Source organism: Oncorhynchus kisutch, linkage group LG11 (assembly GCF_002021735.2).
Source record: "Oncorhynchus kisutch isolate 150728-3 linkage group LG11, Okis_V2, whole genome shotgun sequence".
NCBI classification, from domain to species: Eukaryota; Metazoa; Chordata; class Actinopteri; order Salmoniformes; family Salmonidae; genus Oncorhynchus; species Oncorhynchus kisutch.
The window spans coordinates 51,702,115-51,727,137 of record NC_034184.2 but is presented as its reverse complement, the minus strand read 5'-3'; the positions used below and the strand labels follow the sequence as shown (position 1 = coordinate 51,727,137).

The window sequence follows — 25,023 nt, the reverse complement described above, 5'->3', positions numbered from 1 at the left end:
TATAGCTTCAACTTCTTGTCTCTTAGATATGAGTTGGCAGTCCACTACTCCAGGTTTAGGACTACTGTGGTGAACTGTCTCTGTGAAAACACCACAGTTATAACCTCTAACCTGGAACTAAAACACTGCTTCCTAGCTCCAACCACCTCCATTATGGGGATGTGTGTAGTTTATCCGCCATTTTGTCCTGAACGTTCTCTAAGCGACTAGTTTTGTTTTCAACCCAATAGCCTGTATAAATCTTTTGAATTAGCTTGTTAAAATAAATGCCACGTGGAATAAATGGGTTAGGGTAAGGTTTAAATCACTGCATTGTTTTTTATTTTACGTATAATGAAATCTAATATTGGAAATTAAAAATGCAAATAGAAACCCTGTACTGTACTAAAGGTGTTTGGCTCATTGGCGGTCTGTATTTCTTTAGGACTGGGTTTAGGTGTGTGTGCATGCGCCCCTGGACTCCTCTAGTGTCTCCTTCAGCAGGGAGTGCACTGTCTCTGTCTCCCCATGCAGAATAAACAGGGCCTACTCTGGGGTCCTCTTACCCAGCAGCCAACACTCTCACTTTCCTAGCTGCGTAGTGCTCCGTAAGGAAATCTATCCTCTAACTAACTTAATGATATGGCAGTCACAGCAACCTGCACCCCTTCTCTTTCTCCCTCTGCCCCCCCCCCGCCCCAGTGCATCTGCTCTTAATAAGCTGTCACATTTTCCAGGCCTTTTCCACGTCAAACGAGAGCCGAGCATGTTCCTAGCAGATCCGGAGCTTAGGCGCCAGTCCTGAATCAGACCTCCATGCACCGGCCTGCCTCCTCAAGGCAAGGTGCTCCCTGCGCTCCTTTTGCGCTTCAGCCACCTCCAGAGGAAGGCTGAGAGGTCAAATTCAGTAGGGCGACAGGTATCAGTAACGCTCGACATATTGATTTGGTGTTGTCTCCTTGCGAAGGCACGGTGGAGGAGGCAGCAGCCTAACTACACTACAACTACAAAACACCACCACAACAGCAAGCCTCTTTCCCCTCAGCAGTCTCAAGTGCTGTCTACATTACCATTTTATGGTTGTTTTAAGGGTCAATTGGCCAGAAGAGGTGCTCTTGAGCTAATTTGAAAGTCTTTGAGCTAGTGCTCAGTGGCGGTTGAGGATGGCCTTCTCCATAATCTGTCTAAAGCTTCTAATCACAATGTCCAGGTCACCAAGCCAGACCAGACCAAGCCATCTCCAGGGCTCTGCTGTAAGCCAACCCGGTGTGAGAGAAGATGAGAACACAGCCAGGCAGCCAGCATTCCTCTTCCTCTCTGGCTCTGTGAGACTAAGGGCTAACCTGGGTTCTTGGGTAAACACTGACTGACAGGCATTTTAGTCTCAAGCCTGCACATCTGTCTGTCTGTCTGTCCGGTCTCCTGGCCTGTCTCCCCTGCTTGGTACAGTCCTCCTCACTGAGTCTCTTTCCCTCCATGTTGAGAGGGGTTGATGAGGTGTTCTGGAGTTAGTAGCTGTAGTGATCAATGGATTCTGTAGCCACCAATGGATTCTGGATACTGGATACACTCCGTTGGCTACTGCTGGAAACAGGAGCGGAGGGATGGAGAGGTGGTGAAGAGGACGGGTGGGTGGGTTGAGTAGAGCAGTGGAGGGGTCATGCCGAGCGCCTCTGGCCAGACGACGTTAACCAGGAGCTCCAGACCTCCTCGTGGGTCCCGCAAGTCGAAACACAATCCAGCTCTCTCTTTCATCTCTCACTACCTCCATCTTTCTGTCTCTTCCTCTCTTTTGCTTTCTTTCTCTCTCTTTCGCTCTTTCAAATTAACTTTCAAATTAGCTCAAGAGCACCTCTTGTGGCCAATTGACTCTCTCTCTCTCTCTCTCTCTCTCTCTCTCTCTCCCTTCAACCATCTCTCCTTCCATCATTCATTCATTCTCTCTCTTTCTCTCTCTCTCTCTCTCTGTCTCTCTCTCTCTCCCTTCAACCATCTCTCCTTCCATCATTCATTCTGTCTCTCTCTTTCTCGTTGTTGCTGCTCTGCCAGATGGATGTTATTGTCCCTTTGGTGTTTTTGGAGGATGTGCTCCCCTGTGTTCTGCCTCACCTCTGTGCCCTCCTCAGAGTGTTGGTACTGGACTGCCATGCCACAGGGGTTCCCTGCCATTGAAGCCAGGGTTACAGACAAAACTTTAAACCTGGTAACCATGACTTTGAGCCACAGCAGGGGTTGACGTCCAAGACTAATTACTGAAGATAAGGAAGACTGATGTTGTCTTCTTAGGGTGGCTTAAATCCCTTCTGTAAATGTTCTCCTATTTCAAACATTAACATCACCCCCAATTCAGGGTTCCTATTCCTATTCTTGTGTTTATGTTTAGTGTATTGCTGTGTGTATTTTAATCCTGTGGGGTATTTATGGAACGGGACACAACCTGGCCTGGGGGCTCCACTGGGAGATCAGGACACACTGGTTCATTGTAGCCTGTTTTCTGAAGCGCCTCTCCCTGTAAAAGTACACATTCATCCCTGTAAGCCCCTCACTTCAGGGACCTCCGCTCTGCTCTAAGCATCTAGGCAGCGTTTTGCGGGTGAGCGACTCCACCGCTCTTTTAAAAGAGGAAATTCTGTATTTGTCATCCTGCTCCGTCCTCTCCTCACTGCAGTCAGAATCCTTGCCTTTGATTCCTGCCTGTGGCTGTGCAGTCTCCTGCCTCTAGCCTTTTGAATACTTACCCAATGGTCTATTCCCTATGCGATGCGCTACTTTTGACCAGAGCCCTACGGGCCCTGGTCGAAAGTAGTGCACTAGCCTATATGGGAAATTTGGGAGGCATAGGGTGCCATTTGGGAGTCATCCCTAGCCTCTAGTTCTACTCTGGGTTTAGCTTAGCCCCTGACCTGACGTTGCCTGGCTGTTACACACTACCTCTGTGTTACAGACCTGAGGTTTTTCCACCGCCACACACACACACACACACACACACACACACACACACACACACACACACACACACACACACACACACACACACACTTTCTGCCTGCCAGGAGCACTAGCAGTGTATCGCTGGGGGCCTGAAGAATGCAGCTATGATATGTAAAGCAGCTCGTAATGACTTTAAAATACGTGACAGCGCTGGCTCTGACCTGGGCCCGATCGGCAGGCGGACAGATGCATTCCTGTCCTCTGCTCCACTCACGGACCGAGGCGCTGTTTGGATGCGGTCCTGTAGTTGTAAATAAAAAGCATTGCCATTGGATCTCACAGTTTAGCAGCGAAATTCCACAGTAACAAAGCAACAGACCGGTTCCTGGTAACTTGGAGTCGGTGGAACTAGCTAAGCAGATGTGATTCTCATTCTGGAATGCTGGAAGGCACAAGACAGTGACATTCTTTCACCTTGTTTTTCAGAGCGATAGATGGATGTGCAGCAGGACAGATGAAGTAACTAGATCTTCTCCTGTGCCCTTTTATGGGCTGTGGGGTGAGGATCATGAACCCTGTAGGTTGAAGAGATTAGGCTACTGTAGAACAGCACCTAGTCCTCTGTCTGCAATGTGATTCATACCGGTTATCAGTATCCTACATAAGAGCACAGTTATATCTTAAATCAGAAAGTGTGTCAAACCTGTGTAATGTTGATCTTTAAATCCATGCCTTCAGATTTGTTTGATTCTCTGGGCTATCAAGCCTCTGTCTGCCGTAGAGGCATCCCTGTCCCAAGCCTTAGTCTGAGAGTGAGTCCCAAATGGCACCCTATTCCCTATATAGTGCACTACTACTGACGAGAACCCTATTGGCCTGGTCGAAAGTAGTTCACTATATAGGGCAAGGATGGGCAACTTTGATGGGGGTGGGGGCCACAAAAAATCTTAATGTATCATGAGGGGCAGCAGTTACTTGTGGGTCTGTTGATTGCCTTTTTCATTTATTAGGCAATTTTCTCTTGAATCATACAGTAGGTCTTTTTAGAAGAAACTCATGGCCAAAAGGAAACAGATATACCGTAAAATTAATACTATTCATGTTTTTGTTTTTTTGTAATTCAAGTATAAATTTCCAAAGTTACGATAGATTGCCATAGATTTTCTGTTAATTACCAAAAATGACTGAAGATTCCGGTAACTTTGGTAAACTACTGGTAGCTTTGCAACCTGATCTGTGCACTTCTCCTCATCATAGATTACATCCTTTTCAATATATGAAGAGTTCTCCTAGCTTAGCTATGTTGCAACCTAATTCCCTTCTATAAAAAACACCATAGTCGATCTGCAATGCTCTGCAGGTAACCTAGCGGTTAAGAGTGAGTTGAATCCCGCGCCGACAAGGTGAAAAATCTGTCTGTGCCCTTGAGCAAGGCACTCAACCCTAATTGCTCCTGTAAGTTGCTCTGAATAAGAGCGACAGCTAAATGACTAAAATGACAAACAACATGATGTTTTGTTCAAATAAAATCCCCTACATTTTTTTACCCTGGTCGGTGACAGAAATGAAAAAAAGCTAGGGAGAGAGAGAAACAGATGTTTTAATAACACAGCAACTGTAGTTGTTAACAACGTGTCAGAAAACAAACTCTCTCATCCTCATCTCATTATTCTCCTCCTCCTAGTGAGGGATTCTCTGGTTGTGGTTTGTCAGTGCTCCATGTCTGCAGAGAGATAGAAGGAGGAGGCAAGCGAGGGGGAGAGAAAGAACGAGAGCGCGAGAGACAGAGAGTGAGAGACAGAGAGCGTGAGTGCCGTGCTGCGTAGGCCCATCAGGCTTCATGATCTCCAAGCCAGGTTTCTTCTGTCACTGTCACCCAAGCCAGAGGGCTTACTCCCCCAGCCTCGTCGTGCTGGAATGTTGGTTGGCTGCAGGGACATCCAGGAATAATCGAGGATCCATGGCCTGGGCCCAGCTGTCAGTCAACCCTTGGCCCAGCTCCACACCCTCGTCCTGGGATAGAGGGATGGAGCGAGAAGCAGTAGGGGAGTGGTTCTCCCTCTCCGATAATTGATTGGCCCTGACAACATCCTGTGTTGTCGTCGCATTCTTCGACAGCAGGTCGTACATCACACATGACAGCTGGGTTGATGTCACTGACAGATCTGATCAAATCAGCCTCTCTCTCCCTCTGTTCCTCTCGCTCCCTCTATTCCTATCTCTCTCTCTCTAACTCGCTCTCTCTTTCTCCCCATCTCTTGATCGCTCCACCCTCTCTCTCTCTCTCTCTCTCTCTCTCCACCTCTCTCTCTCTCCCCTTCTTCATCTTTGGCTCTTTCTCTCTGTGATGATAGCAGTGAGATATGTGTGTCTGTCTGTGTAAAGTGTTAAAACATGTTTTTTTCCCCCCAGTTTACTTTCCTGTCCTAGGACTAACACTGGGTTCTGATGTTGCAGTGCTGATATTGATAATGAAGTATGTTGTGAAGCTGTTGAAATGTTTAGTAATCCATACCCACTAGAGCAAATCCAGTGGGTGGATGAGAAGGGGATTGATTGTACATTTGGAGAATGAACTGAACAGTACTAAAGCAGTCTGATGTGCTCCGGTAAGCCCTCTGATAGTGTGTTTCTAGTTTGTTTGTTTCTAGTGTGAGTGTGTGTGTTGTGTGTGTGCGCAGACACCAGCTACCTCAACTGGGACCCTAGCCTGCCCTCTGCCCTGTGTGTGTTTGCTTAGCCTAGCCTCCCCGCTGACCCTCCAACCCCTCTCTCACCACCACAATCTATCTTTTCTTTCTCTCAATCTCTCCTTTGTTTCTGTCTCTCCTTCAGATCCACGAGAGGCTGCAGCACTATGAGCATCGCAGTCCTGCCCCCGTCCTGGACAGCGCAGGGTCCCTAGCCACTGACGTAAGTAGCTAACTACTCCTTGCCCCTGTTTACACACACACAGACCCTATCACTGCTCCCCCGCTGAGTCACCTGCTGGGAATCAGATCTGGTTTCACTGTTGTACTTTCTCCTCCCCATGAACTCTGACCTCGCTCCATGTAGCTACCAGGCTCTTCTCATTCTCAGAACCAAATGACTCGCCTGTTCCAATAACACTGCACCCTTAGATCCTACTCCCCCCTCAACCCCCTCCTCCACCATTCCCTCCTATACATCCAGCTCCCATGGCCCCAGGGAGAGAGTGATCATTGTCAGAGGGCAAAAGGAAGGAGGGAGAGAGTGAGATATGGCAGAAATGGAAGATGGATGAGAACGTCAGGGCAGAGGACAGGAGACGAAACAACAGATGAAAGAGGAGAAATGAGTCGTGGAGCATAAATACAGGATACAAGAGTGGGAGAGAGAGAGAGAGAGAGAGAGAGAGAGAGGGGAGGCGTCACACCATCACCTGTGGCACGCGGCCCCTCAATTTATTAACCTGTCGTCCTGTCCGCAAAACTCCACTGCTGGCTCCACTGTGTGTGTTAGTGTGTGTTAGTGTGTGTTAGTGTGTGTTAGTGTGTGTTTGTGTGTGTGTGTGGACGTGCGTGCGTGCTCCACTGTGTGTGTGTGCTCCACTGTGTGTGCGCTTGCGTGTGTGCGAAGACAGAGTGCACACATGGCTGACAGTAATGTTTTTTTTCCCTTTTGTATGGCCGTTAGTACCTCTGCTCCGATCATCACAACGCTGAAAACCACGCTCATTGTTAACTACACACGCACACCTGTATAAACCACTGATCCAGTCTGGCTTAGTACTGTAAGTAGAGGAGGAGGGACAGTGATGGTTTAATGGTGTGGTTTTGTTTAAATCCCCTGTTCTGTTTATTGTAATCAAAGTGCTATGGAGTATTCCTATCCTTGTAAAGAGCACACAGCCATACAGTACCAGTCAAACGTTTGGACACGCCTACTCATTCAAAGATTTTTCTTTATTTTTACTATTTTCTACATTGTAGAATAATAGTGAAAACATCAAAACTATGAAATAACACATATGGAATAATGCAGTAACCAACAAGTAACCAATATATTTTAATTTAGATTCTAAAAAGAAGCCACTCTTTTCCTTGGTGACAGCTTTGCACACTCTTGGCATTCTCTGACCCTTCTTCACCTGGAATTATTTTCCAACAGTCTTGAAGGAGTTCCCACATATGCTGAACACTTCCTTTTCCTTCACTCTGCGGTCCAACTCGTCCAAACCATCTCAATTGGGTTGAGGTCGGTGATTGTGGAGGCCAGGTCATCTGATGCAGCCCTCCATCACTCTCATTCTTGGTAAAATAGCTCTTACACCGCCTGGAGGTGTGTTGGGTCATTGTCCTGCTGAAAAACATATGATAGTCCCACTAAGCGCAAACTAGATGGGATGGCGTATCGCTGCAGAATGCTGAGGTAGCCATGCTGGTTAAGTGTGCCTTGAATTCTAAATAAATCACAGACAGTCTCACCAGCAAAGCACACACACACCATCACACCTCGTCCTCCATGCTTCACAGTGGGAACCACACATGCAGAGATCATTGGTTCACCTATTCTGCGTCTCACAAAGACATGGCAGTTCGAAACAAAAATCAAAAAATTGGACTCATCAGACCAAAGGACAGATTTCCATCGTTTAATGTCCATTGCTCGTGTTTCTTGACCCAAGCAAGTCTCTTCTTCTTATTGGTGTCCTTTAGTAGTGGTTTCTTTGCAGAAATTCGAACATGAAAGCCTGATTCACGCAGTATCCTCTGAACAGTTGATGTTGAGATGTGTCTGTACTTGAACTCTATGTTGCATTTATTTGGCCCTCAAGGCTGAACTCTAATGAACTTATCCTCGCTCATCTGAACTCTAATGAACTTATCCTCTGCAGCAGAGGTAACTCTGGGTCTTCCTTTCCTGTGGCGGTCCACATGAGAGCAAGTTTCATCATAGCGCTTGATGGTTGCTGCAAATGCACTGGAAGAAACTTTCAAAGTTCTTGAAATGTTCCGTATTGACTGACCTTCATGTCTTAAAGTAATGATGGACTGTCATTTCTCTTTGCTTATTTGAGTTGTTCTTGCCATATCCTCTTTGGGGCAGGTGGGACGGTAGCGTCCCACCTGGCCAACATCCGGTGAAATTGCAGAGCTCGAAATTCAAAATACAAAAGTAGTAATATTAAACATTTGTGAAAATACAAGTGTTATACACCATTCTTCAGCTTAGAATATTGGTCATCGAACCGCTTTGTCCTTTTTACAATAGGCTTTACGGCAAAAGCATAGCATTTGATTGTCTGAGGACAGCGCCCCGCATACTTCCTGCATTAACATAAATTCATAACCTGAACATGTGTCACAAAACTCAGAAATAGCGCTAAAATAAATCACTTACCTTTTGAAGATCTTCATCTTTTTGCAATCCAAAGGGTCCCAGTTACAAAATGAATGTTCGTTTTGTTTGATAAAGTCCTTCTTTATATCCCAAAAATGTCAGTTTATATGGCACGTTTGATTCAGAAATCCACCTGTTCCAACTCACCCAACATACCTACAAAGGAATCTAAAAAGTTACCTGTAAACATTCTTCCAAATAATTCAAACTTTTCTAATCCAGCCTCAGGTACCCTAAAAGGTAAATAATCAATCAAATTTAAGACGGAATATACAGTAGTCAATACCGGAGAAAAAGAACGAGGAGCACACACTCATTCACCCGCGGCAAAAGACTTCTTCTGAGGGATACTTCGAAAGAATACGAATACATTTTTTAAAAAACAAGCATGAAACAATTTCTAAAGACTGTTGACATCTAGTGGAAGCCATAGGAACTGCAATCTGGGTCCTAATTATTAGACTTTCCCATAGAAAAGCATTGAAATGTCCTGGATGGATTGTCCTTGGGGTTTCGCCTGCCAAATCAGTACTGTTATACCCACAGACAATATTTTAATAGTTTAGTCACGGTAAATACGTTTTTTCAAGCTCTGATGCTGCTGATTGTCATTTGTAGCCTCCCAAACATGCTAACTGTCTGGTACTCAGCACTCTATTTTCCCTCTAATCACTCTGACATCAATGCAAATGTGATCGAAAATCAAATCAAACACTTCATAAGAGCTCATGTTGCATAACATTTCTATAGGCTATGCAAATGCATGAGATAACAGAGTTATGGCCTCTTAAAAAGAGGAGGATCACATCAGCTTTCTATAGACTAAGGCCTACTATATTTATTTCTCAACTTTCCTAATATTAAGCACATTACTTATTTTTACAAAGGGGGATAGTCTGCCTGGCTGGCATGAAAATGAACGACGGGAAAAGCATCCTCCATTGGCTATTTAAGTGCATAGATGACATATTTTTTCCCCCTGCCCCTGTTCTGAGACAGGTGCATGATAATGGTCCATTCTAAATCAAAACTAATTTCACACATATATGATCTACTATATGTAAAGACAAGATTCAATTAAGAACATTATTAGCCTATCACCTGTGAATGATACAGTATATTGACACTTGTAAATGATGCCCAGCTTGTTTGCAGTAAGGAAAGAAACAGCGCTTGCCTTTTTTTGGCAACTTTTTCAAACGTTTTTGCATTTTTATGGTGAAAATGTTCTTCCCCAAACATGCCACCTATGTCAAATCAAACTTTATTTGTCACACGCGCCGAATACAACAAGTGTAGACTTTGAAATGCTTACTTACAAGATAATAACCAACAGTGCAGTTCAAGAAGATGTGAGTTTCAAGTTTCGGGAAAAACATTTTCCTGACTGATGTCTTGAGATGTTGCTTCAATATATCCACATAATTTTCCTCCCTCACGATGCCATCTATTTTGTGAAGTGCACCAGCCCTTCCTGCAGCAAAGCATCCCCACAACATGATGCTGCCACCCCCGTACTTCACTGTTGGGATGATGTTCTTCGGCTTGCAAGCTTCCCCCTTTTTTCTCCAAACATAACGATGGTCATTATGGCCAAACAGTTCTATTTTTGTTTAATCACACCAGAGGACATTTCTCCAAAAAGTACGATATTTGTCCCCATGTGCAGTTCCAAACCGTAGTCTGGGTTTTTATTGCTGTTTTGGAGCTGTGGCTTCTTCCTTGAAGAGTAGCCTTTCAGGTTATGTCGATATTGGACTCATTTTACTGTGGATATAGATACTTTTGTACCTGTTTCCTCCAGCATCTTCACAAGGTCCTTTGCTGTTGTTCTGGGATGGATTTGCACTTTTAGCACCAAAGTACGTTCATCTCTAGGAGACAGAACGCTTCTTCTTCCAGAGCGGCATGATGGCTGTGTGGTCCCATGGTGTTTATACTTGTGTACTATTGTTTGTACAGATGAATGTGGTACCTTCAAGCCTTTGGAAATTGCCCCCATGGATGAACCAGACTTATGGAGGTCTACTTTTTCTTCTGAGGTTTTGGCTGATTTCTTTTGATTTTCCGATGATGTCAAGCAAAGAGGCACTGAGTTTGAAGGTAGGCCTTGAAATACATCCACAGGTACACCTCCAATTGACTCAAATGATGTCAATTAGCCAATCAGAAGCTTCTAAAGCCATGCCACCATTTTCTAGAATTTTCCAAGCTGTTTAAAGGCACAGTCAACTTAGTGTATGTAAACTTCTGACCCACTGGAATTGTGATACAGTGAATTATAAGTGAAATAATCTGTCTGTAAACAATTGTTGGAAAAATTATGTAGATGTCCTAACCGACTTGCCAAAACTGTAGTTTGTTAACAAGAAATGTGTGGAGTGGTTAATAAACAAGTTTTAATCACTCCAACCTAAGTGTATGTAAACTGAGTTCAACTGTATATTTTCCTCAGATTACACATAATTTGAAATCAAATACAATTCAGATAAATGCCCATTTATATTAGGTAAAATACCACAGTGTGCCATCACAGCAGCGATATGTGTGACCTGTTGCTATACAAAAAGGGCAACCAGTGGAGCACAAACACCATTGTAAACACAATCATATTTATTTGTATTTATTTTTCTCCCTCTTACTTGTATACCACTGTACATAGCCAATAATATAACATTTGAAATCTCTATTATTTTGAAACTCTTGTGTGTGTAATGTTTACTGTTCAATTCTGATTGTTTATTTCACTTGCTTTGGCAATGTAAATGTATGTTTCCCATGCCAATAAAGCCCCTTTGAATTGAACTCAAATAAGAGAGAGAGTGCAGGACAACTTTGTTTCTCTTTCCTTCTCCCTCTCTCCCTCCCTCCCTAGGTCGTGGCAAGCGTCCATCTCAGTATTTCTTTATGGGACACAACTATCAGCCCCCCCGTAAATTTGTAAAATTACAGCTTTTTAAATGTACGCTTCCTCGTAAATTCAGTGAGAAACCTCACGCAGGGATGATTAGATATCATGATAAAACCCAGAGATGTTTTATCAACGTGTCTAGGAGTGCCCGAGCAGACGACGGCGGTGCAAAACGATTCCCAAGCACTTGTGTGTGTTTTTAAGAAGTATCCTTTTTCAACCGCTTGGTTGCTCGGAGCTCGAAATGGAACCTAATGAAGTTGTTGTGTAGAGTGTATGTATTTGACCTGCTATACTAGAGGAGCTCTTGGTTAAATTCATTTTGGGTTTGGATTTCGGTAATGGAGGTTTAATTGATTGCCTAACATAAAATGACACTTCAACCCCTGTCTGCCCTATTGTACTGTCTAGAGCAGTCTCAGCAGGTGACGGCTGTAGCCACAGACCCACAAGTCCAGACCTCTAGTACGTGTGTGTATGTGTGTTAGCTGGCACAGCAGGTGACGACTGCAGCCATAGACTCACCAAATGAGAGGCGGTCATTCCCCAGACTGGCCACCAGGTGGGCCCAGAGAGCATTTCTCTCGCTCTCTCTCTCTCTCTCTCTCTCTCTCTCTCTATCTCTCTGTCTATCTCTCTCTCTCTCTCTCTCTCTCTCTCGCTCGCTCTCTCTCGCTCTCTCTATTCTATTCTATTAAATTCAATTAAATGGCTTTATTGGAATGGGAAACACATGTTAACATTGCCAAAGCAGATAATAAACAAAAGTAGATAATAAACAAAAGTGAAATAAACAATGCAAATGTACAGTAAACATTACACCCCCCCCCCCCCCCCCCCCTTCCCACACACACACACACACACACACACACACACACACACACTAACACACACACACACACACACAGGTCATAGGCAGCCACTGACTGCCACTCCGCAGTCACAGTGCTAGAGATGTACAAGTGATGAACATTAAATGTCAGGTAGCTTCTTTGTCTCACCTTAATTATCTTTGTCTCAAAGTGTTTAAGACACAGAGGTGAACGCATACTGACAAATATTGTCATTGTATGAAATTGTGAAACTGTCATTAGGGTAGACAAACCTGACATATTTGAAGCTGTAGTATACCAGCATTGCATTAAATTCTTACATTTCATAATCTCATCCAGCACTAAGCTCTTTCCGACGGCACTGTCCAAGAGACGTATCATGTCGAAGAGACAGAACCATGCTTTTGCACAAGTAAGATATTCTCCTAACCAGATAATGTTGTGGAAACCTCTGGTGTCACATTAAATCCTTAAAAGACAACCATTAATTGAACAAGATTTGTGTGTCAGTTATAGCAGGTTTTTATTTGCGTTTGAAATAACGTAATCGGTTCTCAGGGATGCGGGAACTGTAAACTCAGTGCTCCACATCAGGCCTCTCTAAATACACCCCAGTGTGGGCCCACCGGCTATGGAGTTACAAATGAAGTACGCTCAGCCACAATCCACAAAGTAGCCCATCATGTTTTTTTCTTCCTCTCACACAGACAGATGAAGAGAGAGAGAATGGAAAGTGTGATTCTAGAGTAGAAGCATCAAGGTAGTGTATAGTATGTTGTCAAACATGCCTCATCTTTATTCCCTAGTGAGTTATGAGCTAAACCTTTTAATAAAACAATAAAATGGCCTGGAAATGTACGGTTGGTTCTCTCTCTATCTCGTTTTCTCTTTCAGTTCAAATTCATTTTCAATGTAAGGGCTTTATTGGCATGGGATAGATATGTTTACATTGGCAAAGCAAGTGAAACAGATAAACAAAAGTGAAATGAACAATTAAAGAAATAACAGTAAATATTGTACTCACAAAAGAATAAAGACATTTCAAATGTCATATGTGCAAATAGTTAAAGTACAAAATGGAAAATAAATACACTTAAATATGGGTTGTATTTACAATGGTGTTTGTTCTTCAAAGGTTGCCCTTTTCTTGTGGCAACAGGTCACACATCTCGCTGCTGTGATTCCACACTGTGGTATTTCACACAGTAGATATGGGAGTTTATCAAAATTGGATTTGTTTTCAAATTATTTGTGGGTCTGTGTAATCTGAGTGAAATATGTGTCTCTAATATGGTCATACATTTGACAGGAGGTTAGGAAGTGCAGCTCAGTCTCCACCTCATTTTGTGGGCAGTGTGCACATAGCCTGTCTTCTCTTGAGAGCCAGTACTGCCTACGGCAGCCTTTCTCAATAGCAAGGCTATGCTCACCGAGTCTGTACATAGTCAAACTTTTCCTTCATTTTGGGTCAGTCACAGTGGTCAGGTATTCTGCCACTGTGTATTCTCTGTTTAGGGTCAAATAGCATTCTATTTTGCTCAGTTTTTTTTTGTTAATTCTTGACAAATGTGTCATGTACTTATCTTTTTGTTTTCTCATGATTTGGTTGGTTCTAATTGTGTTGCTGTCGTGGGGCTTTGTGGGGTCCCTTTGTGTTTGTGAACAGAGCCCCAGGACCAGCTTTCTTAGGGGACTCTTCTCTGGGTACATCTCTCTCTAGGTGATGGCTTTATTATGGAAGGTTTGTGAAACGCTTCCCATTAGGTGGTTGTAGAATTTAACGTCTCTTTTCTGGATTGTGATAATTAGCGGGGGGTTTGAGACCCCCATTACTGTGAGGACTTGAGACCCCCATTAATGTGAACTGAGAAACGCATGCACACACATCCAGTCAACTTACAGGTGGGGCAGGGTGTGTCTGTGTGTGTTTTTGTCCTCTTTTCTTTCCCTCTTCCTCTCGCCCCTCCTCCCCTCGTCCTCTCACACACACCTCCTCTCGCCCCTTCCAGTGGGAGGATTCTCAGAGCTCTTGTGATTTTTCTCATCACTAAGCTAAGGTCTCTGGGACTAAACACCTCCCTCTGCAACTGGACTTCCTGATGGGCCGCCCCCAGGTGGTAAGGGTAGGTGACAACACATCCGCCACACTGATCCTCAACACGGAGGCCCCTCAGGGGTGCGTGCTCAGTCCCCTCCTGAACTCCCTGTTCACTCATGACTGCATGGCCAGGCACAAATCCAACACCATCATTAAGTTTGCTGATAACACAACAGTGATCACCGACAACGATGAGACAGCCTATAGGAAGGAGGTCAGAGACCTGGCCATGTGGTGCCAGGACAACAACCTCTCCCTCAAGGTGATCAAGACAAAGAAGATGATTGTGGACTACAAGAAAAAGAGGACCGAGCATGCCCCCATTCTCATTCAAGTTCCTTGGTGTCCACATCACCAACAAACTATAATGGTACAAACACACCAAGACAGTCGTGAAGAGGGTACAACAAAGCCTATTCACCCTCAGGAGACAGAAAATATTTGGCATGGGTCCTCAGATCCTCAAAGATTTCTACAGCTGCACCATTGAGAGCATCACTGGTTGCATCACTGCCTGATATGGTAAATGCTCGGCCTCCAACCGCAAGGTACTACAGAGGGTAGTGCGTACGGCCCAGTACATCACTGGGGCCAAGCTTCCTGCCATCCAGGCCCTAAAAATTGTCAGAGAGTCCAGCCATCCTAGTCATAGACTGTTCTCTATGCATGACAAGCGGTACCGGAGCGCCAAATCTAGGTCCAAAAGACTTCTTAACAGCTTCTACCCTCAAGCCATAAGACTCCTGAACAGCTAATCAAATGGCTACCCAGACTATTTGCACCCGCCCCCTCTTTTTAACGCTGCTGCTGCTCTCTGTTTATTATCTATGCATAGTGACTTTAACTCTACCTACATGTACATACCTCATTTACCTTGACTAACCGGTGCCCCCACACATTGACTCTGTACTGGTAACCCCTGTTTATAGCCTTGCTATTGTTAAGTTACTGCTGCTCTTTAATTATTCTTTTTTTTTGTGATCTATTTTTGCTTAACACTTATTTAACTGCCTATAGCTCAGGCCCTGAAGCAAGGACATGCATATTCTTGGTACCATTTGAAAGGAAACACTTTGAATGTTGTGGAACTGTAAAAGGAATGTAGTTGAATATAACACATTAGATCTGGTGAAAGATAATACAAAGAAAAAAAACTACATTTTTTTTTCCATTTTTTTTTTCATTATCTTTGAAAGGCCATAATGTATTATTCCAGCCCAGTTGCAATTTAGATTTTGGCATCTAGATGGCAGCAGTGTATGTGCAATGTCTTATACTGATCCAATGAAACATGTATTTCTGTTCAAAATTTTGTATCAAGACAGCCCAAATGTGACTAATTTGTTTATTAATAACTTTTCATGTTCAAAACTGTGCACTCTCCTCAAAAATAGCATGGTATTCTTTCACTGTAAAAGCTACTGTAAACTGGACAGTGCACTTAGATTAACAAGAATGTAAGCTTTCTGCGAATATCAGAAATGTCTATGTCCTGGGAAATGTTCTTGTTTAGTCCAGGATCCAGTTGCAGAGGGAGGTGTTATCTAGGTCTGGGCCCCTGGCTATGGCTGGAGTAGAGAGAATTAAGATGCTGCCTGGTGTCCCTCAGCATACATTGGACAGACAATCACTGTCTCTAGATCATGGCTGGGGCCTCTTTTTGTTTGTGTGTGTGTTAACCTGGCCCTGTTAGTCAGCTGTATGAATGTCTGAGTTGACTATATTAATGCTAACACTCTCTCTCTCTCTCTCTCTCGTTCTTTCTCTCTCTCTCTCTCTCTCTCTCTCTCTCTCTCTCTCTCGTTCTTTCTCTCTCTCTCTCTCTCTCTCTTTCTCTTTCTCTTTCTCTTTCTCTTTCTCTCTCTCTCTCTCTCTCTTTCTCCCTCTATATTGCTATCTCTCAGCTGTCTGAGGAACTGCAGGTTAAAGGTGGCAGTGGAGGAATCAGAGAGCTGCTAAAACTACTGGCTAAACCCCACATCAAGGTAACAGACACACACTCATACACCAACTCTCTCTGTCTCTCTCTCTCTCTCTCTCTCTCTCTCTCTTGTACGCTCTCTCTTGCTCCCTCTCTCTATACCTCACTTATCAGATCACCACAGAACATAGCCTCTTTTCCTCCTTCCCTTACACACTCCCTATTCATTCCATCTTTCTACATGGTACTCAGTCAATCTTGTATTAGTGCATTATTTCATTATTCCATCTCCTAGTTTTACTATAGTCTCTTTCATGTGGGATGCAGCCGTAGGTTCTGTGTCCTCTGTGATACATCAATCCGCTGTTCATCCACAGGTCAGCCAGACAGATATGATGTCACACAAACGGATGTAGCACTTCTTGAAACTTTTTAAAGCTTCTTTCTCTCTCTCTCTCCTTTTAACAATTCTCTGGCTGCCTTCTCTCTCTCTTGTTAGACATAAATCTAAATCTCAATGGTTGAGTGTGTGTTTGTGTGATGGAGATAGGGAGGTTTGGATTGCTGAATCAGTCCCGGCCGTCTCAGAGTCAGACAGACAGAACGCTGTGTACAGTAGGGCAGAAAGACAATGGTTACAAGATGAATGGAGTCAGATGGACCCCCTCACAGGAAACAAATGGAGATAGGGGGAATCCATCGTGTGTGTGAATCCATCATAACTGCGGTCTGTAACTCAAATGGCACCCTATTCCCTATATAGTGCACTACTTATGGCCCAAGACTACAGTGCCTTCGGAAAGTATTCAGACCCCTTGACTTTTTCCACATTTTGTTACGTTAGTCTTATTCCAAAATTGATTAAATATAAACATTTCTCTATCTACATACAATACCCCATAATGACAAAATGAAAAAAGGTTTTAAAAAATGTATTTAAATGTATAAAAAAATAAGTATTCAGACCCTTTGCTAAGAGACTCAACAAGTCCATCCAGGTCCATCCTGTTCATCCTTAGGTCCATCCTGTTTCCATTGATCATCCTCGAGATGTTTCTACAACTTGATTGGAGTACACCTGTGTTAAAATTAATTGATTGTACATGATTTGGAAAGGCACACACCTGTCTATGTAAGGTCCCACAGTTGACAGTGCATGTCAGAGCAAAAACCAAGCCATGAGGTCGAAGGATTTATCCGGAGAGCTCCGAGACAGGATTGTGCCAAGGCACAGATCTGGGGAAGGGTACTAAAACATTTCTGCAGCATTGAAGGACCCCAAGAACACAGTGGCCTCCATCATTCTTAAATGGAAGAACTTTGGAACCACCAAGACTATTCCTAGACCTGGCCTCCCGGCCCAACTGAGCAATCGGCGGAGAAGGGCTTTGGTCAGGGAGGTGACCAAGAACCCGATGGTCTCTCTGACAGAGCTCTAGAGTTCCTCTGTGGAGATGGGAGAACCTTCCAGAAGGACAATCATCTCTGCAGCACTCCACCAATCAGACTTTTGTGTGACCCCCCCAACCCCTCTTTTACACTGTTGCTACTCCCTGTTTATCTTATACGCATAATCACTTTAACTATACATTCATGTACATACTACCTCAACCAGTGCTCCCGCACATTGGCTAACCGGGCTAACAATCTGCATTGTGTCCCACCACCCGCCAACCCCTCTTTTTATGCTACTGCTACTCTCTGTTCATCATATATGCACAGTCACTTTAACCATACCTACATGTACATACTACCTCAATAAGCCTGACTAACAGGTGTCTGTAAATAGCCTTACTACTGTTATTTTAAAATGTATTTTTACTGTTGTTTTATTTCTTTACTTTTTTCACATTATTGGTTAGAGCCTGTAAGTAAGCATTTCACTGTTGTGTTCGGCGCACGTGACAAATACACTTTGATTTGATTTGATATGGTAGACTGGCTAGACGGAAGCCACTCCTCAGTCAAAGGCACATGACAGCCGGCTTGAAGTTTGCCAAAAGGCACCAAAAGACTCTCAGACCATGAGAAACAATGCAGGAGTGGCTCCTTGAGTGGCCCAGCCAGAGCATGGACTTGAACCCAATCAAACATCTCTGGAGAGACCTGAAAATAGCTGTGCAGCAACGCTCCCCATCCAACCTAACAGAGCTTGAGAGGATATGCAGAGAAGAATGGGAGAAACTCCCCAAATACAGGTGTGCCAATATTGTAGCGTCATACCCAAGAAGACTCGAGGCTGCCAAAGGTGCTTCAACAAAGTACTGAGCAAATGATCTGAATACTTATGTAAATGTGATTTTTCAGTTTATTTTATTTGATTATTTTTGGCAAATGTAAAAATATATACGTATATTGAGTATTGTGTGTAGATTGATGAGGGGAAAAAATATTTATTCAGTTTTAGAATAAGGTTGTAACCTAACAAAATGTGGAAAAAGTAAAGGAGTCTGAATACTTTTCGAAGGCACTGTATATAGGGAATATATCCATCAACTCCAAAGGGAGGTGCCCACGTATCCCTACAACCCTTCACCCCGATGGCTAGTTCAAGACACTGGTGTGCCACGGAGCGTCTCGCAGCACGCCTCCAATTATTGTATTTTGACACAGAGGTTATTGGCAGGGCAAACGTCGATCCATCACAAGGGGTTTCTCTCCTGGGCCAAACTCGTCGGGCCCTATAGGGTGAAGGATGGAGAGATGGGAGAGAGAGCGGTCAAAGCATTACACACATACACTTACAAACACTGCCTCTGCCGCTGGGCCTGCTAGGTAGGGGCCACTCCTCTGCTGGCCTGAAGGGGCGACAGGTTGAAATGTTCACAACTGCCCTAGCGTATACACACGCACTCACACCCACTCCCCCCACATACCCATTTCCCCCTCCCTCCTCTCTGTCTGGCTGTTGCCTGTATGGTTTGGGCCTGCTACCCGGCTTCTCTGATAGTTTTACTGTTCCCTGGGTAAACCGTCACACCGACAGTCTTCTAGCTCCAAGCAGCAGAAGCACTCGGTCACGATAGATTAACCTCAGCAGAAGCTAGCCCAGCTCACCGCTGGGGAATGGTGTCAGGGGGAACACTTTGACTGTAACACACTCACTTGCTGAGGTTTGGAAGCTGTCTCTTCTGAGTGGCTGCAACGGATGGTTCTCTGTGGGTTTTAAGCCCCCCCTCTCCCTCACTCTCTCTCTCCTGATGACTGGATAGGGATCTGACCGGTCTGCCGTGGCACCCGATACCTACCCAGCTCCATGTAAATCGCAGAGTCTGTGTGTAAAACACAAGCAGATGCCTGGGCTCTGAATGGTGTCTCTGTGCGATAGTAACAGTATCACTCTCCATTATAAAATGATCCATTCCTGGGGTGGGACATAAATCACAGCTTTTTTAAAGCACCAACCCTCTCACGCACACACAGGCACACGTGCACACACACACACACCTCCCCCTCTTTTCTCCCTTTTATGATTCTTCACACATGAGAAAACAACTCCTGCCCATATTAGCCGCCTCAGAAACGCTAATATTGACAATGATGAAAGTGCTAATTTTGACGGCAGTCTGTTTCCGATGGGGGGAACTGTGTGTTCTGTTCTATTGGGGTAGGGGAAAGGGTTTCGGGTGTTCGCTGGCAGTGGGTCGGGGTGTCTCTGCCTACCGCATCGCTGGGCTGGGGCTCTCAGAAGTAGAGGGCTGTGTCTCAATTGGCACCCTACTCCTTATAAAGTACACTACTATGGGCACCCTATGGGCTCTTGTCAAAATCAGTGCACTATGTGGGGAATATGGTGCTATTTGGAATGCAAAATAAGTGAACGCAGTAGAACGGAGCACAGCGGGGCTCTGGAACAGTCAATAAAGTGCCAGTCTTGCACTGTCTGCTTGCAGGTTGAAAAATGACTCTGCGAATGACAAGCCCAGCTTAATGAGTGCTAGATGCCAGTGATCCATAGGAGGTTTGTTTGGACAGGCTCAGTGATCTGTTTTTATAGGATCCCTATTATGTATAATGAACACAAACACTGCTCTCAACGTACGGGTCCTAAAAACAGGGTGGACCCAGCCGAACCCAACCCAGCCCGTGATGCCGGGATGCATCCCAAATGGCACCCTATTCCCTATATAGTGTAGTACTGGGCTCTGGTCAAAAGTAGTGCACTATATAGGGAATAGGGTGCCATTTGTGAAACAGCCTCGGTCTCTCCCTAACCCAATCTATATCGGTGGCCCAACTCCTGCTACAGCTGAATGGTTCAGTTCCAACAAGGATATCAGCTCTACATTAAATTGGGAGACACACACAGAACACTGGCTTTGAGTCATAACAGGACCTGCTCCCTGTCGTTGACCCAGAGGAATGCTTCCATACGGTGGCAGCCAGTGTGTGTGTGTGTGTGCTTGTGTACTTGTGTGTGTGCTTGTGTGTGTCTGGTGTGTGTGTGCAAGTGTGTCAGCAGCCACCACAAGCAAGGGGTCTGCCCTGCCTCTGCCATGTGCTACCTATTAGCCTGGTGCTGTTGTTGCTAGTCTGTGGTTGTGATGGGGAGTTTTTACAAGGCATTACCGGCCAGGCTGTTACGAGCTGTAAGGGGAAAGGAGGGCTGCTGGAATGAGTGTCAACTAGGCCCTGATGGAGGAAGTGGTGGGCATTGATGAGAGGATACTCAGTGTTCAGGATATTAGTTGTGATGGATATCAGGAACTAACTGTGGTCTCCAGGCTTCCTAATGTTAGAGAACTGGGAGTATGGTAACGCAAGACTAATAGGGGTGTAGAGGTAGGAGCAAAACACACGCGTGCGCGCACACACACACTCACACACATAGACACAAGGCTGTGAGAAGGAGAGGGTAGGAGGGGAGAGCTGTGAGGCCTGAGGTGAGCTGGGTTGGGTTAAGGAAGTTATAGAAGCTGTTGAAACAGGAATAAGCTGTGATTGGCACATAGTAACAGGCCTTGGTGTTGTTGACGAACCAGATCAGGTGTTATGAGTGACAGCGACACCTCACCAGGGAGGTGGGGGACACTGCGTGTGTCCGTCCGTCCGTCTGTCTATCCTCGGAGTGAAAACTCCTCTCTCCGGAGTCACATCGGCACAGGGCAGCAGTGTTTCATCGGCGGTGTTGTTTTCGGAAAACTCTGGAAACTCGATACAACACCACATTAAACGTTTTCTCTAACCTCCTAAAAAGAGGAGAGGAGAAGAAACAAAGAAAAACGGAAAAGGAGATTTGGCCTCAGCAAATCGAGAAAGAGAGAGAGCGTTCCTCTGAAAATATTTGTTCTGTAATATTTTAATCAGCTCTGAATGGAGCACGGTCTGGTGCAGGCTGCTTTAAAAAAACATGTATTTTACCTTTATTTAACTAGGCAAGTCAAGAACAAATTCTTATTTTCAATGACGACCTAGGAACAGTGGATTAACTGCCTCGTTCAGGGGGGGCAGAACAACAGATTTTTACCTTGTCAGCTCGGGGAATCGATCTTGCAACCTTTCGGTTACAAGTCCAATGCTTTAACCACTCTAACCACTAGACTACCTTCCACACTGGCTAGTATAATGTCTGTTATTATACTGTTCTAGAGTTGTGTGAAGATAAGTTATCTTTACTATTATTACATCATTTGTCCTCACATAAGGAAATGTGTTTCCACTGCTCCCAGGAACCATATACAAACATGATGACAAAAGATAGTTAGTGCCACACAGTTAAAGCCAGTGTCCATTAGGGTTGGCCTAAGGGTGACTAGACGAAGGCGGTGTGTCTGCTGCAGGTGGAGTCCCAGTGGAGCTTTGGGCACAGCACACCAGTTGTCTCTCCTTCTTCTTCCTCCTCCTTCTCCCACTCCTCTCATCTGGTCTTCTTTAGGAACATCTTGGAACGCTGTAGTGCATCATGCTCCCATGTCATAAAACAGACTGCTCTTCTCCTTCTCTCCTCCTCTCTATCCTTCCTCTCTCATCCTCCTCTTTCTGGTACGTGATTAGACTATGTTTTTTATTTCATGGAAAAAACAGTTTGTTTCCAGCAGCATTCGGAGACGACACGGAGCCGTTAAATTGTTTGAAAAATGAATGCGATCATTCTCGTCTGTGTCGTCTCGTTTTTCCCCCTGCTGCTCGTGAGAGTGTGAAATATGTGAGGCAGCTGAGAACTTCATTACTTTGCTCATCGCTGAACATCAGCTAGCTAGCGCTCCCATGGGACCGTCCCGACACACACTCACTCTCTGGAAATACAAAAACCGTTACCAGGGGAGGGTAATTCATTTCCCATGATTCATAGCGTCTCAGCGTGGCGTTAACCTCCTTTTATTCAGGAAGATCTATGAGTCCAACGATCAGCCTTAATAGCAATTAACACTTGTAGCTAGTATAATGGGACTTTAACGAAATCAAATCCATCAACAGGTACTTGAGGCAGGGTGCATACATTTTCACACTGGTCCCCCGTGGGTATCAAACACACAACCCTGGTGTTGAAAGCACCACACTCTACCCACTGAGCCACATGGGACACTGTTTCTCTCTGCCGTTTCTCTCCCTCTAGTTGAAAGGATCTCAGCATGTTTGTAGTATGGGTTTGTACTAGAGGTCGACCGATTAATCGGAATGGCCGATTAATTAGGGCCGATTTCAAGTTTCAATAACAATCGGAAATTGGTATTTCTGGGGACCGATTTGGATGATTTTTTTGTTTGTTACACCTTTATTTAATCTTTATTTAACTAGGCAAGTCAGTTAAGAACACATTCTTTTTTTCAATGACGGCCTGGGAACGGTGGGTTAACTGCCTCGTTCAGGGGCAAAACAACAGATTTTCACCTTGTCAGCTCGGGGGATCCAATCTTGCAACTTTACAGTTAACTAGTCCAACGCAATAAGAGAGAGAGAGATCTGCCTCTCTCTCGTTGCACTCCACAAGGAGTCTGCCTGTTATGCGAATGCAGTAAGCCAAGGTAAGTTGCTAGCTAGCATTAAACTTATCTTATAAAAACAATCAATCAATCATAATCACTAGTTAACTACACATGGTTGATGATATTACTAGATATTATCTAGCGTGTCCTGCGTTGCATATAATCTGACTGAGCATACAAGCATACAAGTATCTAAGTATCTAACTGAGCGGTGGTAGGCAGAAGCAGGCGCGTAAACATTCATTCAAACAGCACTTTCTTTGCGTTTTGCCAGCAGCTCTTTGTTGTGCGTCAAGCATTGCGCTGTTTATCACTTCAAGCCTATCAACTCCCGAGATGAGGCTGGTGTAACCGTAGTGAAATGGCTAGCTAGTTCGCCCGCGCTAATAGCGTTTCAAACGTCACTCGCTCTGAGCCTTGGAGTGGTTGTTTCCCTTGCTCTGCATGGGTAACGCTGCTTTGAGGGTGGCTGTTGTCGTTGTGTTCCTGGTTTGAGCCCAGGGAGGAGTGAGGAGAGGAAGGACGGAAGTTATACTGTTACACTGGCAATACTAAAGTGCCTATAAGAACATCCAATAGTCAGAGGTTAATGAAATACAAATGGCATAGAGGGAAATAGTCCTATAATTCCTATAATAACTACAACCTAAAACTTCTTACTTGGGAATATTGAAGACTCATGTTTAAAGGAACCACCAGCTTTCAAATGTTCTCATGTTCTGAGCAAGGAACTTAAACGTTAGCTTGCCTTACATGGCACATATTGCACTTTTACTTTCTTCTCCAACACTTTGTTTTTGCATTACTTAAACCAAATTGAACATGTTTCATTATTTATTTGAGGCTAAATTGATTTTATTGATGTATTATTTTAAGTTAAAATAAGTGTTCATTCAGTATTGTTGTAATTGTCATTTTTTTTTTTTTTTTTTTAAGAATCGGACGATTTTTTCCCCCCCAAATACTTTGGTCTTCCAATAATCGGTATCGGCGTTGAAAAATCATAATCGGTCGACCTCTAGTTTGTACTGTTGTATAGGGATCTAGTCTTTGAATGGTGAATTTGAACCCCTCTCTTTCCTCTCCACTTGCCTCCTCTTTCACTCTCCTTTCACCCCCCCCGCCCACTTTCCTATCCTCTTTCATCCCCCTTTTCTTCTCCTCCGTAGAGTCTTCTGTCCGTCCATGACACGGTAGCCCAGAAGAGTTTTGACCCCGATCTGCCTCCGTTGCCCGATGACATCGATGATGACGAGGAGTCAGTGAAGATCATACGACTGGTCAAGAACAAGGAGCCTCTCGTAAGTCATAGTCTTACAACACACATATACACACACAATGACGAGGCGTCAGTGAAGATCATACGGCTGGTCAAGAACAAGGAGCCTCTCGTAAGTCCCCCTCACAACAGACACACACACACACACACACACACACACACACACACACACACACACACACACACACACACACACACACACACACATACACACACAATGACGAGGAGTCAGTGAAGATCATACAGCTGGTCAAGAACAAGTCTGAGTCTGGCGAACCAGATGTGACAACTTTGTAACAGTCTGCCCAGTAGCACTGTGCTAGTTCTCACATTGTTTTTGTGTAATGTTCTGTGAATCAGTCTGGCCAATGAACAGTATCTGTTTGGTTTCCTCCCTTGTGGTGCTCTCATCACGCTCCCAGCTCACATCCTTATAGCGATGTCTGACCCCAACAACAACATCAGTGGCAGCAGCATGAACTGCGCCCCAAATGGCATCCTATTCTCTACATAGTGCACTACTTTTGACCAGAGACCTATCGGCTCTGGTTAAAAGTAGTGCAGTGTAAATGGAATAGGGTGCCATTTGGGATGCAACCAATGTCTTGGCCTGGTTCCCTTTCTCACTTTCATCCTTTACATCCAGCTCCAGTTCCTCCTCTCCCCACTGAGAGACATACCACACATTCCCCTGGTCAGCCCTGCTCTGCTCTCTCTCACATACACACATGCTTCACACATATGCAGACATGTGACAAACACGCGCGCACACACACACAGT

The 25,023-nt window shown here is 44.5% G+C and overlaps 1 protein-coding gene across 2 annotated transcripts in view; it reads left to right on the top strand.

Moving 5' to 3' along the window:
- Positions 1–25,023, top strand: part of LOC109899553 (MAGUK p55 subfamily member 7) — a 258,023-nt gene that overhangs the window by 128,835 nt on the left and 104,165 nt on the right. For both annotated transcript variants that reach the window (XM_031835938.1, XM_020494890.2), the window contains 3 exons: positions 5,746–5,823; positions 16,021–16,101; positions 24,133–24,264. In XM_031835938.1, coding sequence (XP_031691798.1) covers positions 5,746–5,823; positions 16,021–16,101; positions 24,133–24,264 — 291 coding nt within the window. The remainder of the gene's footprint in view (positions 1–5,745; positions 5,824–16,020; positions 16,102–24,132; positions 24,265–25,023) is intronic.